This window comes from Talaromyces amestolkiae (genome assembly GCF_001896365.1).
Source record: "Talaromyces amestolkiae strain CIB chromosome Unknown scaffold24.1, whole genome shotgun sequence".
Classification (NCBI taxonomy): domain Eukaryota; kingdom Fungi; phylum Ascomycota; class Eurotiomycetes; order Eurotiales; family Trichocomaceae; genus Talaromyces; species Talaromyces amestolkiae.
Window position 1 is genome coordinate 530,787 of NW_024468060.1, and position 15,614 is coordinate 546,400.

At 54.6% G+C, this 15,614-nt stretch overlaps 4 protein-coding genes across 4 annotated transcripts; 2 read left to right on the forward strand and 2 right to left on the reverse strand.

The window, feature by feature from the left end:
* Positions 1-1,489: 1,489 nt before the first annotated feature.
* BHQ10_009490 (uncharacterized protein) lies at positions 1,490-2,926 on the reverse strand (the record flags this gene model as incomplete). The annotated part of the gene is made up of 1 exon (XM_040882411.1): positions 1,490-2,926. One exon carries the CDS (start codon positions 2,924-2,926, stop codon positions 1,490-1,492), a length of 1,437 nt encoding a protein of 478 aa, XP_040737992.1.
* A 181-nt stretch (positions 2,927-3,107) lies between these two features.
* On the forward strand, positions 3,108-8,847 carry BHQ10_009491 (uncharacterized protein; the record flags this gene model as incomplete). Its single annotated transcript, XM_040882412.1, has 5 exons — positions 3,108-4,499; positions 4,567-6,702; positions 6,777-6,927; positions 7,012-7,093; positions 7,290-8,847. 5 exons carry the CDS (start codon positions 3,108-3,110, stop codon positions 8,845-8,847), a joined length of 5,319 nt encoding a protein of 1,772 aa, XP_040737993.1.
* A 53-nt stretch (positions 8,848-8,900) lies between these two features.
* Positions 8,901-9,185, forward strand: BHQ10_009492 (uncharacterized protein; the record flags this gene model as incomplete). The annotated part of the gene is made up of 1 exon (XM_040882413.1): positions 8,901-9,185. One exon carries the CDS (start codon positions 8,901-8,903, stop codon positions 9,183-9,185), a length of 285 nt encoding a protein of 94 aa, XP_040737994.1.
* A 349-nt stretch (positions 9,186-9,534) lies between these two features.
* On the reverse strand, positions 9,535-15,495 carry BHQ10_009493 (uncharacterized protein; the record flags this gene model as incomplete). The annotated part of the gene is made up of 3 exons (XM_040882414.1): positions 9,535-9,628; positions 9,696-13,470; positions 13,581-15,495. 3 exons carry the CDS (start codon positions 15,493-15,495, stop codon positions 9,535-9,537), a joined length of 5,784 nt encoding a protein of 1,927 aa, XP_040737995.1.
* Between the last annotated feature and the right edge of the window lie 119 nt (positions 15,496-15,614).

Sequence of the window (15,614 nt, forward strand, 5' to 3'; positions counted from 1 at the left end):
ACCTATTATTACAAGATGAGATTGATGATGAAGCGGCTGAGGCTGATTGTAATGGAATATATATAGGATGTGAGTGATTGACCTCTTACTATAAGATGGGATTAATAATACAAAGGCTGACTGAGATGGAATATATATAGCTTGTGAGTTATTAATCCCTTATTATGAGATGAACTTGAATGATGAAGAGGCTGAGGCTGACTGTGATGGAATATATATAGCCTGTGAGTGGTTGAGCTCTGGTTGTGAGATGAGATTGATAGTATAAAGGCTGACTGAGATGAAATATTTAGATTGTGAGTGATTTGCCTCTTAATGTGAGATGAGATTGATAGTATAGAGGCTGATTGAGCTGGAATATATATAGGAAGTAAGTGGTTAACCTCTTTCTATGAGATGAGATTGATACTATAATAGGTGGCTGAGATAGAATATGGATAGAAAGTGAGTGATTAACCTTTTAATGCGAGATGAGATTGAAGATTCAGTGGCTGACTAAGATGGAATATATATAGACTGTGAGTGGTTAATCTTTGATTATAAGAGGAGATTAATTATGCAGAGGCTGACTGATATGGAATATATGTAGCAAGTAAGTGGTCAATCTCTGATTACGAGATGAGATTCATGGGTCACAGGCTGACTGAGATGGAATATATATAGGAGGTAAGTGGTTAATCTGTTATATAATGAGTTTAATTATATAAAGGCTAACTGAGATGGAATATGTGTAGACTGTGAGTGGTTGACCTCTTACTGTGAGATGAGGTTGATGATATAGAGGCTGACTCAGTTGGGAATATCTCTAGCAAGTGAGTGGTTAACTTCTTATTGCGAGAGGAGATTGATGATATAGAGGCTGACTGAGATGGAATGTGTATAGGGTGTAAGTGGCTCAAGTATAATTGCGAGATAATGTTGCAAAAGGTTTACCAAATCATCTTAGTAAACCAATCTTTTACAGCCGACAAGGGAGATATGGGAAATCGAGAAATGTAAGCTGACACGGCGACTTCAAAAAACTCGCTAATACTTTCATCAGCTGTCTCGTCTTATCAGGGTATATCTCCTGAAGCCCTCTGGCTAGTTGCGAAGCTTTCTTCTGCCTTAGTACAGGTTTTCCCTATTGATTTAGGTTTACCTGTACTGTTATGTGAATGCAAAGGCCTCATCTGAATATTACTCCTTGTTTCTCTATTATAAATATTTTATGCGAACCAGGATGTACACTAGAATCGAATTCTTGAAATTGTGCGCACCGGGACGGTTTTAATTCTCGCAGTTTATTCACCGAATCCAGCGCTATCGACTAATCCTAGTTTTACTAGGTTAGTCGCTGGCGATGGATGAGGGTGTGGTAACAACGCCGTTGACGGGCGAAAACCTCGTCCCGCAAGGTGTTCGTCGCGACGCGACGGCACCACAACAAAACACTACGCACCAACACCACCAAGAAAAAGGGTTCGCGAAGATGGAGGATGTGACTGCGTCAATCCTTCAATGGATTGAGAAAACACCCAATACGCATGTCAACCATCCAACGTTCGTGAACACGATACGCAATATTCAAATCTTCGCATCCTCGCACGGCGAGAGCACCGAAGCGATTGCTGACCTGCGGAAACTGATCGAACATATCCAACGGGATATGGCATTCAGGGAGCTGGGGAAAGAAGGCCTCGCTGAGCAGCGCGGTCTTGTCCTCCACCGTCTCCGCGGTGTCACCGTTGGGTGCTTTCAATGTGGGTGTGATCCCTGATTCGTACGCGCCTCGACGTGAGCGTGCCCATTTCGCCAACCTCCAGAGACCTAGTGGGCCCTTTTCGGTGGCTTCTTGGACGCGGCGGCGATGGCCGAGTCTCAAGGACTTGCTCACGAGTCGTTTCTTCTGGTTCCGGGCACGGAGATATGCGCGCCAGTTCCACGAATTGTGAGTATTGAAGTATAAGCGGCGTAAACGACGGCACGTTCGTACCGCCTCTTTGCATTCCGGTGTGAAATCGGGGTTGCTCCATTCGCTCGGCTTCGCCCAGGGAACGGAGTAATCAATTGCATGTCGAATGGCGCTAGTAAACGCGATGGTGGTGAGTTCAATGTGAGATTTGAAAGCATTCGCGAGATCTGGGGTCACGAGGATCTCAAGGCTCTTGGTAAGCTTCTCCATGTTGATCGCTTTCCAATTGCGGCGTGATGGCGGTTCTTTAATGGGGGTTTGGATTTCAATTCGCGTCCGAGTTGGCCAGTGGTCGGAGTCATGTTGGACAGTGTCGGCGCGCTCGATCAGGACGAGGCGGTGGAAGAGGGTTGCGGAGAGAAAGGTAAGGTTAATCGTAGACTTGGATTGGCCACGTTCCCACGTTACGATACCTTCTTCCGTGGCGAGCTCGAGATCGTGACGGTCCGCGATTTCAAGCAACTCGGTGCCTTGGGTGTCGATTTTGGTGCCAGGGCCACCCCACGCGGGATGGTGGACGTTCATATCTCCGAGAACGAGGTGCTCCGTGGTTGGGGATCGTCCCAACTTGGTGAGTTCTTGGTGGAGCAGGTCGAACGTGGATATCGGTAATTTGGTGTCGTTGTAGATGTTGTGGATATATAAAGAATGGGATATCTCGCCACGAAGATGCCGTAGGTGCAGGATCTGGTAATCTGGGGATACCGTGCTGTGCGTCCACATGGCGGGATCGATTTTCTTGTTGACGTAGAGCGCCACACGGGCTCGTACGTCGTCCACGGCCTTCAGATGAAGCAGTTGGTGGGTCAGTCTCGCGGGTTGGTGCGTGGTGTCGTCGTACTCGATCTTCCACGGTTCTTGAATCGCGATGACAGATGCTTTGAGGACCTCGGGGTCACGGAGAAACGTCGCCATGACCTCGTCTTTTGATTTATGCGTGTTATACTGCAGGATCTCGAACGGTGTACTCATAGGAGCTCGTCCGGGGATGATAGCGTGGTTATGCTATATCCGTCGAAGCTATCCTCATTGTCTTCCTCGATCCATCCAGGAACCGTATATCAATAACAAAACAGACCCCTTAACCACATATTCACTGGCGCTCCAAAACCGATTCCACATCTTGCTGCAGCCCACGCCGCGAAAAGACTTCATGGAGTGTCCCCGTGTGTGTTTCTACGTGAATAAACGTATCGACCCAACCACGTGGGAAATCCGGTTCCACAACCAAAACCTGAGCACGCTGATCTTTCACACGGAGACACAAGGCACTATCCACGTGCACAATATCTACAATCCTGGAGTGGCCAGCGGTGAAGCATCGTCACTACCTTCTCTCCGCGAAGCGATCCAATCCGGCGCGCAAAATATCGTGCTTGGAGACTTCAATCTCCACCATCCACTCTGGCAGGGCACTCAATATCGACACACGGATGACGACGCCACAAATCTCATTGACCTCATGGACGAGCACGAGCTGGAGCAACTCCTGCCTCCGGGCACCGTGACGTACGAGACCAATGACGCCAAGACCACCATCGACCTGATCTGGGCGTCACCCACGTTGTCCAACCGGCTGGTGAGCTGCTCGGAGAAGCGCGAATGGTGGTACGGTGCGGACCACGTCCCCATCCTTACCCAATTCGACTTCACCCCGGTGAGCACGCCTCCCGTGGAACGAAGGGATTGGGCGTCGTCCGATTGGGACCTCTTTCTCACGCTCATGGGAACGTACGACTGGCATCCACGCACATTGGTGGACAAGGAGGGGATCGACACGGCGTTACACCACCTGATCGACGCGATCAATGAGACCGCCGAGCAGGCGACTCCCATCAAGCGGATCACCCCCTACTCCCAACCCGGATACACTCCGGAGATGGCAGACCTCAAGCACCACGTCTCACGGTGCCGACGACACGCCCGCCGAATCCAGACGGAGGACGCGTGGCTGGCGTATAAAAAGGCGAAGACAGAACTCAAAAGACGTACGAACCAGCTTGCGCGGGATCTCCATCGCCGCCGAATCGAGGAAGCAACCGAGTCTCTGAGTGGCTTCTGGAAAGTGGCACGCTGGGTCCAAAACCGAGGCTCGCCACGTGCCACATTCACGCCGACGCTGAAATATAACGACACCGAATACACCGCTCCAGCGGAGAAGGCAAAGCTCCTTCGGGAAGTGCTCCACCCGGAGCCTCCAGAGGCGGATCTATCAGATATCGGGCCTCGATATCGATATCCTACTCCGTACGAGACGCCGCCCATCACGTTGGACGAGGTCCGAACGGCCATCCTCGCCGTGAAGCCGAACAAGGCTCCCGGACCGGATGGCATCCCGAATCTCGTCCTCCAACGACTGCTCCCACTGATCGAAGACTACCTCGTGAATCTATTTAACGCGTGTCTACGATGCCACTATCACCCGGATCATTTCCGACAGTCCACCACGGTGGTGATCCGCAAACCGGGGAAACCGGACTACACAGATCCCAAGGCCTATCGCCCCATCGCGCTACTCAGCACGATTGGGAAGGCGCTAGAATCCGTGATCGCAAGACGGTTGAGCTATCTAGTAGAAAGACACAATCTACTGCCGAAACACCATATTGGAGGTCGACGAGGCCGCTCCTGCGAGCTCGCGATCCATCTCCACTCACCACGCCTGGCGAGACGGCTCACGCGTGGCCTCCGGGCTCGCATTAGACGTGACCGGGGCGTTTGACAACGTGAACCACACGAGGGTGCTACACGACCTACGGAAGCGCCAGGTCCCAGACGAGATCACGGGGTGGATTGGGAGCTTTTTGAGCCACCGCCGCACGTCGATCGTACTGCTAGAGGGCAAGATGGGCGAATTCGATATCAACACCGGGATCCCTCAGGGGTCTCCACTGTCGCCGATCCTGTTTCTCTTCTTCAACGCGGATCTCATCGAGCAGATACGAGCCGAGTGCCCGGATACGTACGTCATCGGATACATCGATGACATCTTTATCATGGCATTCGGGAGATCCGCGGCAGCCAATTGCCGCACCCTCACCCACGCGCACCAGGTGGCAGAGCGCTGGGAGAGGACCCACGCCTCTCGGTTCAACCCCAAGAAGTACCAACTCGCCCACTTCTGGCGGAAGCACCAATCGGTGCCGAGACCGAGAGGCAGACTCGACGTGCCGTTGATGGTCAAGGGAATGCAGATCCAGGCCACGGACTCCATCAAGTATCTCGGAGTCATGCTTGACACGCATCTCACGGGCGACGTGCACGTACGACAGATGAAGAAAAAAGCCGCGAAGATGGTGGCAGGACTGGCGTCCATCGCGGGATCGACCTGGGGGACTCCGTTGATCCACCTCCGGAAGATGTACACCGCCGTCCTCCAGCCACAGATCATGTACGCGTGCTCGACGTGGTACATCCGTGGCGGGAGAGGCTTCGTGGCCGCGCAACGTGCCGCGGAGAAGGCGATCCTCTCGATCCATTCCCAGGCACTCCACTGGATATCTGGCGCGTTCAAACGGACGTCGCGGCAAGCGCTGGAGGTCTGCCTCCACGTGCCACCTCCCGAACTCACGCTCGCGAGATTGGCGGAGGAGGCATGTCTACGGCTGATGACCTCACCTCTACGATCGACCCTTCACTCCACGCGGACTCACGCACATCAGAATGACCCCTTCACGTCGCCACTACACCGATTGGAGGCAGTCATTGACCGGAAACTCGGACGTGGCGTCTGCCACCGGATCGAGACCATTCACCCCTTTGTGGTGCCACCGTGGTGGGAATCACCAGACATGAGAATCGACGACACACGGGAAGACGCCGTCAATGCACAGACTACGACAAAAACAGGACTTCAATTCTTTACAGATGGGAGCGGATTTGACAATGGGATTGGTGGTGCGGCGTACTCACCAACACTCGGCTACGTGGCGAGACCGGTGGGCTCGTCCGAGACACACACCGTCTACGCCAGTGAGCTGGAGGGAATTGACGCCGCATTGAGCCTCCTGATCCGGAACCAACACATTGATACTACAGTACGAGAAGCCATCATCTACACCGACAACCAAGCAGCAATCCGCGCCACGTGCCACCCTCAACGGTCCTCCGGGCAGTACATTCTGCGTCGAATCGTCCGTCAACTGGATCTGCTACGGGACCCGAGATCCGGGTGGAAAGTACGTCTACAGTGGGTGCCAGGGCACGAGGGTGTCCCTGGCAACGAAGAAGCAGACCGGTTGGCGAAGCTCGCCGCGGTGGAAGCCACACAACGGACACGGGAGAATGAGCGTAGAGCTCGGATTAATGCACCCAACCAGACTACGCCTCATGCCGCACGTGTCTCCTACAACCCGTATCACTCTGTGATCCTCGTGGCGGTGTGTCGGCAGCGTCTGCGAGCGGGTTTCACGAACCGGTGGAAAGAGCAGTGGGATGGTGCCGAGCATGGACGGCACCTCTATCGGATCATACGGACGCCGGCAAAGAAGGTCTTACTACTGCATGAAGGACTGCGGAGAGCGTGGAGCTCCGTGCTCATCCAGCTGCAGACCGGCAAATCGGCGCTCCGCGGATATCTCGCGAGTGTCAATATCGAGGACTCACCCATGTGTCAATGTGGACGCGGCAACCAGACGACGGCGCATGTGCTCGTCCTATGTCCTCTCCACACACAGCTCCGTACGGAGACCCTATATGCAGAAGCGCGTGAAATCGACGACCGGAAGCTCCTTTCCGAACCCCGTTGGGTGCGAAGATGCATCGAATTTGTATTGCGAACGCGTCTGTTGACGCAGTTCCGCGATATCACAATATAACCCAGTATCGCGCTCTCAGTGAGTGCAACCCCTTCTCGAGGAAGATAGCTCTGTCGATCCGTCTCGTACGAATCGGCCACTCGACCCATCCAACTGACGACACCGGGCACCCCTTTCTCCGTATTCCATTTCTCCAACCCCAGCTTGTCCTTCGTTGTACGTATTTCCTAGCGTTAGTCCTTTCTGAGCGTTCCATCGTCCCCCGTGACCAGGTACGTATTTACACGTTTCATTTGTTAGCGTTTCGGCGTTCTGCTTCTCGCGTTATTGTTATTGTTGTCGTTGTTTTAAAGCTGGGGCTACGTGTCGAGGTTTTCGCGTGGTGCGGGCTGAGTCAGTCCGCGCCAAGCCGGGAGTCTTGGCACTTCTTTTCTTTGTATGGTAGTATGCCCGCTGCCCAATAGGAGGCGCCGCCGGCCACTAGGCTGAATCAATCAATCAATCAATCAATCAATCAACCTGGCACTTGCCGGCCACGCCTTCATCGCCGCACGTCAATTGCCTTCGGGTGATATCAGTCTTCGCGCGAGCCATGCCGCCGGAGCCGAGGTCCTCCGGAAGCACTACGCCAGTTGGGTCAAGACCTTTGGCAACTCGGCGTACGTGCGTGTGCCGACGTGGGGAATCGTCATCGACGGCATCCCCGTCCGACACGTGGAGATGAGTGAGGCATTCAAGCGTGAGCTCGCCGCGGAGAACACCAACTGGGGCCAACCGGGATTCGAGGTGGAGATCGTGCACGTGGGCTGGCTCTCCAGGCCGAAGCCCAAAAGCTATTCCGGCTCACTCGTGGTCGAGTTCACCAGCCCCGTGGTGGCTAACAACGCGATTGCCAACGGGACGGTGTGGCGTGCCCATTCCCTCACCAATCGGCCTTATCATCGAGAAGGACGGGTGAAGATGTGCAGAAAGTGCCAAAAGTACGGGCATATACAAGTCCAGTGCCCCAGTCGACGATATATTTGCGGGTTCTGCGCGGAAGAGCACCCGACCTGGGAGTGCCCGTCCAACCAGGACCAGGATACACCAAAATGCGCCAATTGCAAGGAGTCCCACAAGACGTCCAGTGGTGAATGTGAGGTCCGGAAGCTGGAGACCGCACGTGCACGTCAAGTGGTCGCCATGGGACCCATGGGACATCGGGTTCCGCAGTATCTACAAACCAGAATGATTGAGCAGATGGCCTTGGAGCCAACTCCCGCCGAAGCGGCGAGAATCGTAACCACGAAAAAGACCACGCAGGCCCAGAGACGGGCCCCAAGAAAGACGACCACAAAGGGTAAGAAAACAGCAACCACACCAGCAACTACACCAGCAACCGTATCAGCAACCGCATCAACGACCGCACAAGAGCCAGTTCCCGAATCCGCCCCGGAACCACCTCAGGAACCACCTCAGGAGCCAGTCCCCGAATCAGCGCCAGAGTCGACTCACGCGCCAACTCGCGAACCAGCACCGGAGCCCGTTACGGTGATCCCAACAACGGAGCAACCTGTACGGGGACCTGCCAAATCCGTAGGATTCAAACCGACGGAGAAACGGTCCCGGGGACGACCTCCTAAGTCCAAATCGTCCAACGACGAGGAATCCATGAGACCCCATGAGCATATTGACACCGCCCTATCAGCAAGCCAGCCAACGACCATCAACCCGAGTCAACTCAACGACTTCGGTCCAGTCGCGTCAACGGCGCCACCACCAGCACCAAAGAAGGCACTCCGTTCACGAGGCCTGGATCAACCGGTCGATATGCGTAACGMCCCGGACCGGCCTCTCCGGGAGCAGCGTCGACGAGAGCGTTCCCGCTCTCAATCGTACGATAACACGCCGTTGCCCCCATTGCCGCCAATGGACATGAACATCGACAACCAGAACGTCGTCTTGAACAGCGCACCAAGCTATCAAGAGATTGACAGCGGAGAGCTCAATTCAGATGTCCGCCAGGATCTACTGTCGAAATTCACCAACCACCGGAGCTACTATCCCCGGAATCCACCCATCGAGGAGGATGACGATGAGGATAGCTTCGATGGATACAGCATAACCACGCGATCATCCCCGGACGAGCTCCTATGAGTACACCGTTCGAAATCCTGCAGTATAACACGCATAAATCAAAAGATGAGGTCATGGCAACGTTTCTCCGTGACCCCGAGGTCCTTAAAGCATCCGTTATCGCGATTCAAGAGCCGTGGAAGAACGAGTACGACGACACCACGCACCAACCCGCGAGACGGACCCACCAGCTGCTTCATCCGAAGGCCGTGGACGACGTACGAGCTCGTGTGGCGCTCTACGTCAACAAGAAAATCGATCCCGCCATGTGGACGCATATCACGGTGTCCCCGGATTACCAGATCTTACACTTACGGCATCTCCGTGGCGAGATATCCTATTCTTTATATATCGATTGATTGATTGATTGATTGATTGATTGATTCATACACGCATCTAAGCCTAGTGGCCGGCGGCGCCTCCTATTGGGCAGCGGGCATAAAGAAAAGAAGTGCCAAGACTCCCGGCTTGGCGCTGGCTGACTCAGCCCGCACCACGCGAAAACTCGACACGTAGCCCCAGCTTTAAAACAACGACAACACTAATAACAACGCAAGAAGCAGCACGCCGAAACGCTTAACAAATGAAACGTGCAAATACGTACCTGACCTCTGGGGACAATGGAACGCTGGGAAGGACTAACGCTAGGAAATATGTACAACGAAGGACAAGCTGGGGAGAGAAAAGGATAGGCAAAGGAGGAGCCCGTTATCGTCGTTTCATTGAGTCGAGTGGTCGATTCGCGACGAGACGAATCGACGTGGACGTCTTCCTGGAGTAGAGGTTGCACTCGCTGAGAGCGCTATACAAGGGGAATTGCGTTACGGAACTGAGTCAACAACCCAGTCCGTAGCACGAATTCGACACACCTTTTCACCCAAAGAGGCTCACTGAGGAGCTTGCGGTCATCCGTCTCGCGTCTTTCTTTGTAGAGTATCTCCGTACGGAGGTATGCGTGAAGGGGACAGCGGATCAGGACGTGTGCCGTGTCTTGAACCCCCAGTCCACATGGACACGTTGGTGAGTCTTCGATCCCCACACTCGCGAGAAAACTGCGGAGCGCGGATTTACCGGTCTGCATCTGTATAAGCGCCGAACTCCATGCTCGTTTTAGTCCCTCGTGCAACGAGACCACTTTCTTCGCTGGCGTCGATATGATACGATAGAGGTGCCGTCCATGCTCGGCACCATCCCACTGCTCTTTCCACCGTTTTGTGAACTCCGCCTGCAGTCGTTGCCGACACACCGCCACGAGAATCACGGAGTGATATGGGTTGAAGGAGATACGTGCGGCATGGGGCGTAGTCTGGTTGGGTGCATTGATCCGAGATCTACGCCTATTTTCTCGTGTGCGCTGTGTCGCGTCCACTGCGGCGAGCTTCGCCAACCGGTCTGCTTCTTCGTTGCCAGGAACACCTTCGTGTCCGGGCACCCACTGTAATCGTACCCGCCAGCGAGATCGAGGGTCCCGTAGTAGGTCCAACTGACGTACGATTCGACGAAGGATGTACTGCCCGGAGGACCGTTGGGGATGGCATGTAGCGCGGATCGCTGCTTGGTTATCGGTGTAGATTGTAGCTTCACGGATCTCACTGTGGTCTTGGTTGCGGATCAGGAGGCTCAGCGCTGCATCAATCCCCTCCAGCTCGCCTGCGTAGACGGTGTGTGTTTCTGATGAGCCGACTGCTCGCGCGGCCGCGCCTAATGTTGGTGAATACGCTGCTGCTCCAATCCCGTGGTCGTACCCGCTCCCATCTGTAAAGAGTTGAATATCTGTTGTCGTAGTAGTCTGTGTACGGATGGCTTCCTCCCTTGTCTTATCAATCCTCATCTCTGGCGGCTCCCACCACGGAGGCACCACGAACGGATGGATCGTCTCGATACGCTGGCATACGCCGCGTCCGAGTTTCCGTTCTACGAACGTCTCCAGTCGGTGTAGTGGGGACGTAAAGGGGTTGTTGCAGGGAGCCTGATTCCGTGTAGTCTGCAGTGTCGGTCGTAGTGGTGAGGTCATCAACCGGAGGCATGCCTCCTCCGACAGTCTCGCGAGCGTCAACTCAGACGGCGGGATATGGAGGCAGACCTCCAGGGCCTGTCGTGACGTACGCTTAAACGCGCCAGATATCCAGTGCAGCGCTTGGGCGTGGATGGACTGTATTGCTTTCTCTGCCTCTCGCTGTGACTTCATAAAGCCTCTCCCACCACGGATATACCACGTAGAACACGCGTACATGATCTGCGGTTGGAGCACGGCGGTGTACATCTTCCGGAGATATGTCGTTGGTGTTCCCCAGGTTGAGCCTGCTATCGAAGCCAATCCCGCCACTAACTTCGCAGCCTTCTTTCTCATCTCTCGTACGTGGGCCTCCCCCGTCAGGTGGGTATCTAGGAGGACTCCGAGATACTTGATAGAGTCCTTGACTTTGATTTCCCGTCCTTTGACGACCAGGGGCACGTCGAGTCGACCCCTCGGCTTTGGCACCGATTGGTGCTTCCGCCAGAAGTGCGCCAACTGATATTTGGCCGGGTTGAACTTGGAGGCGTGTGTTCTCTCCCAGCGCTCTGCGACCTGGTGCGCCTGGGTGAGTGTGCGGCAATTGGCTGCCGCGGAACTCCCGAGTGCCATCAGAAAGATGTCGTCTACGTATCCAATAACGAGCACCTCTGGGCACTCGGCTCGTATCTGCTCGATGAGATCCGCGTTGAAGAATAGGAACAGGATTGGTGACAGTGGGGACCCCTGGGGGATACCCGTATTGACTGTGTATTCCCCCATATTGCCCTCTAATAGTATGATTGACGTACGGCGGCTGCTGAGAAAGCTTGTAATCCAGCCCACTAGCACGTCAGGGATCTGGCGCTTCCGTAAATCGTGGATGAGCCTCGTGTGGTTCACGTTGTCAAAGGCACCAGTGACGTCCATTGCGAGACCGGAGGCCACTCGGAGACCATCCCTCCAGGCGTTGTGAGTTTCTTCCAGTAGGAGATGGATTGCGAGCTCGCAGGAGCGACCTCGTCGTCCCCCTATATGATACTTTGGTAACAGGTGATAACGCTCCACTAGATAGCTTAGCCGTCGTGCAATCACAGATTCAAGTGCTTTCCCTATGGTGCTCAGTAACGCTATAGGTCGATATGATTTCGGGTCGGTGTAGTTGGACTTCCCGGGCTTGCGGATCACCACCGTGGTGGACTGTCGGAAGTGCTCCGGGTGGTAGTGGCGCCGTAGGCAGGCATTGAATAAGTTAAGTAGATAGTGCTCGATGAGTGGGAGCAGTCGTTGGAGGACCAGATTTGGGATCTCGTCCGGGCCAGGAGCCTTGTTGGGCTTCACATTGTGAATCGCCACTCGCACTTCGTCTAACGTAATGGGAGGCGTCTCATGAGGTTTCGGATATCGGTAGTGGCTGATGTCCGAGAGGTCTGCCTCCGGGGGCTCCGGATACAGGACTTTTCGGAAGAGCGCTGCTTTTTCCCTTGGGGCGGCATACTCGGTATCATTGTACGTTAACGTTGGTGTGAAGGAGGCACGTGGTGCGCCTCGGTTGCGAACCCAGCGTGCGATTTTCCAGAAGCCGTCTAATGACTCGGTCGCTTCCTCAATTCGTTGACGGTGGAGCTCTCGTGCGAGCTCATTGGTGCGTCTTTTCAGCTCCTTCTTTGCCTCTTTATACTCCTCCCACGCCTGGTCCGTATTGGTTTGACGTGCATGTCTCCGGCACCGTGAGACCTGGTGTTTGAGCTCTGCCATCTCCGGTGTGTATCCAGCGCGAGAGTAAGGGGTGATCTGCTTGGTAGGAGTGGCCTGTTCCGCCGTGTCGTGAATCGCCTCGACCAGATAGCGCACTGCCTTATCGATGTCTCCTGTGTCCGCCAGTTGACGGGGATGCCAGTCGTACGTCTCCATCAGCCTGAGAAAGAGCTCCCAGTCCGACGACCCCCAGTCCTTGCGGACGACAGGGGGTACGCTGACCGGAGTCAGGTCGAATTGGGTAAGAATAGGGACGTGATCCGCGCCGTACCACCACTCCCGTTTGTCGGCGCAGCTGATCAATCGGTTAGATAGAGTGTTAGACACCCAGATGAGGTCGATAGTTGTTTTAGCTTCCTTTTTCTCGTACGTTATCGTGCCACGGGGGAGCAACTGGTCTAGTTCGTGCTCGTCCATGAGATCGATGAGTTCTGTCGCTTTGTCGTCTACGTGTTGATACTGCGTACCTGCCCACAGTGGGTGGTGTAGGTTGAAGTCTCCCAATACAATATGTTGCGCACCAGGCGTCATCACCTCACGGAGAGTCCCAATTTCAGATCCCTGGCCGCTAGATACTCCCGGATTGTAAATGTTATGGATATGGATAGTGCCGTGATTGGCAGTCTGAAGGATCAGCGTGCTCAGATTCCTATTGTGAAACCGTACTTCCCACGTGGTAGGGTCGATACGTTTGTTGACGTAGAGACACACTCGTGGGCGGATATCATAGTCTTTTTGTGGTGTGGGCTGCAACAGGATATGGAAACGGTTTTGGAGCGCTAGTGCGTACGTGGTTAGAGGGTCTGTCCATTTATTGATATAGGGTTCCTGAATGGCCAGGATGTCGTATTCTTGCACGTCTTTCTCACCAAAGAGATGCATCTGGACCTCGTCTCGCGATTTCCAGCAGTTTGCCTGTAAGATTTGGAGTCGGTGGGCGTGGTACCTCATTGAGAATTGGCCCATGTGGAGTCTTCAAGGTTTGTGGTCATCATTGTATCACCCTCTTCACTAGGTTTCCCAGTAGGCTTGGTGATATCGTAGTCTGAGCGGCTAAGCTCGTCATCGGACTCGTCATCTGGGATGGTGCGCGCGCTCCGTGCACGACGGATAGGGCGGATTGATTCCACTTGCGCTTCTTGGAGTGAGGCGATATCCGACTGGAGGATGAGGCCAGTTGGTGTCTTTGGCGCTTTGGAGCGGTTCTTCCGTGTGCGGTCTTCGTATACGATCATCGAGTGAGGATCGACTGCAGCCTCTGGTTCTGGGTTGACATTCATCACTTCATTCCCCTCGTCGTCCTGTATCCGTGTCGCCTTCTTTTGGGCCCGAGTATTCGGCCGATTTGGGCTTCCAGGGTCGGCAGTCCGCTTACGCGCTGCCGTGCTCTTGCTCCGTGACGGGGCTGAGCGACGTCGTGTAGGAGGCTCTGCCCGGGTCTCGGTGCGAGGGCTACGCTCGTTGGCTGCTAGGGCTGTTGCTTCTGCAGGTGTAGGATCATTGTGGGAGACGACTCCAGGAGTACGGTTGCCTGGTCTCGCGACCTCGGGGTGATATTGGAGGCCGTGGGTGCGCTGTTGATGAGCCTCTGCTAGGTACGAGGCTCTGATTGGGCACTCACGGGCGTAGGAGAAATGCTTCTCATCTAGCTTCTTTGTAGGGTCTTTGATACGTGCGTTTTCTGCGGCGCAGTTGGCGCACTTGGCGTATTCCTTCTCTCTGGGTGTAGGGCAGTCCCCTGTATCATGAGATCCCGCGCAGTAGGCGCAGCAGATCTGGCGCTGACAGTGTCGTGCGATATGCTTGTACATCTGGCATTTATAGCATTGCTGGAGGTTGGCGGCCTTATTATAAATGGAGACCGCGTGCTGGAAACCGTTGATAATGAGGCCTCGCTTAATCGCGAGATTGGCCACCCGCTCGTCGTCGAACATCACGACGAGGTGGGCTCGTGGAAGCTTCAGTTCCTGGATCTTCTGTTCACTAAGTAGCCAGCCCATATATGTGGTGTTGAATGGGGCTAGGATGTGCGCAAATACGGCGGCATTCTGAGAGGCGAGTGTCGTTTTGAAAATCTCCTGTTTTGGGTTGATATTGGTGCTGACGCTGTGTACCACCACGCCCCAGGTGCGTTTCCGGATACGAGTCTCTGCTCCGAAGGTGCGAATCCAGCTATTCTTGCGCGTGAGCTGGTCCACGTCGTCTACGGTGGCCGCAAGGAGGATGATATCCCCACTGGGCTGCACTCTCGCAGCGAGGAGGTGTCGGTGCGCGATTGTGGCATCCTGTGTCGATTGGATCGCCAGATTGGCCCGGTGGATGACCTTATCCGGGGACCGTCTCAGGGGATTGATGGTGTCGGCGTCGGTACGCTCGAGGTAGATCTCGAGGTCTTCCTGAGATGGGAAGGGTGTCAACGGAGAGCTATTCCCGCTGGAGACTCCCACGCTAGGGACAGTTGGTGGATATGAGGGCACTCGTCGTCCCCAGCCCTGCACGTACGATTCGGAGCTTGCCGTCACGTGACTATACGACTTGTTGCCGTTGACGCGTGAGCTTGGGGGTGTATGGCAGATCACCTCGACGAGGCGGTTGGTGTTGCTCTTCGTCGTGTTGATCTCCCGAGAGGCCTGTGAGACCTCTTTCTGCGTCTTTTCCATGCTCAATTCCACGCGCGCGAGTCGCTGCGCGAGCTGCTCGTTCGTCGGCGCGTCCTTCACCCGACGAGCCAGGTGCAAGAACGACGCCACCACGTCGTTGGCGATGTCGATTGGCATGCCATTCTGCTCATTCTCACAGCGCTTCTTCAATGCCTCGAGTTCTTTGATGGCGGAGGCTGCATATGCGCGTATATCAGGGTCGTCCTCGAAGTGTGGCATCGGCCACGCTCCCCCTTTTTTCCGACTTTTCGGCGCCATCGCTCAACCACGTTGATTGAGGCGCTGAAAGTTGGTAAATGGGTTGCTTACGGAGTCTTTTATAACTTAGATTCGTTCCCGCAGTACTTTTTACCTGGGGGGGTGCGTTTTCATAGGTG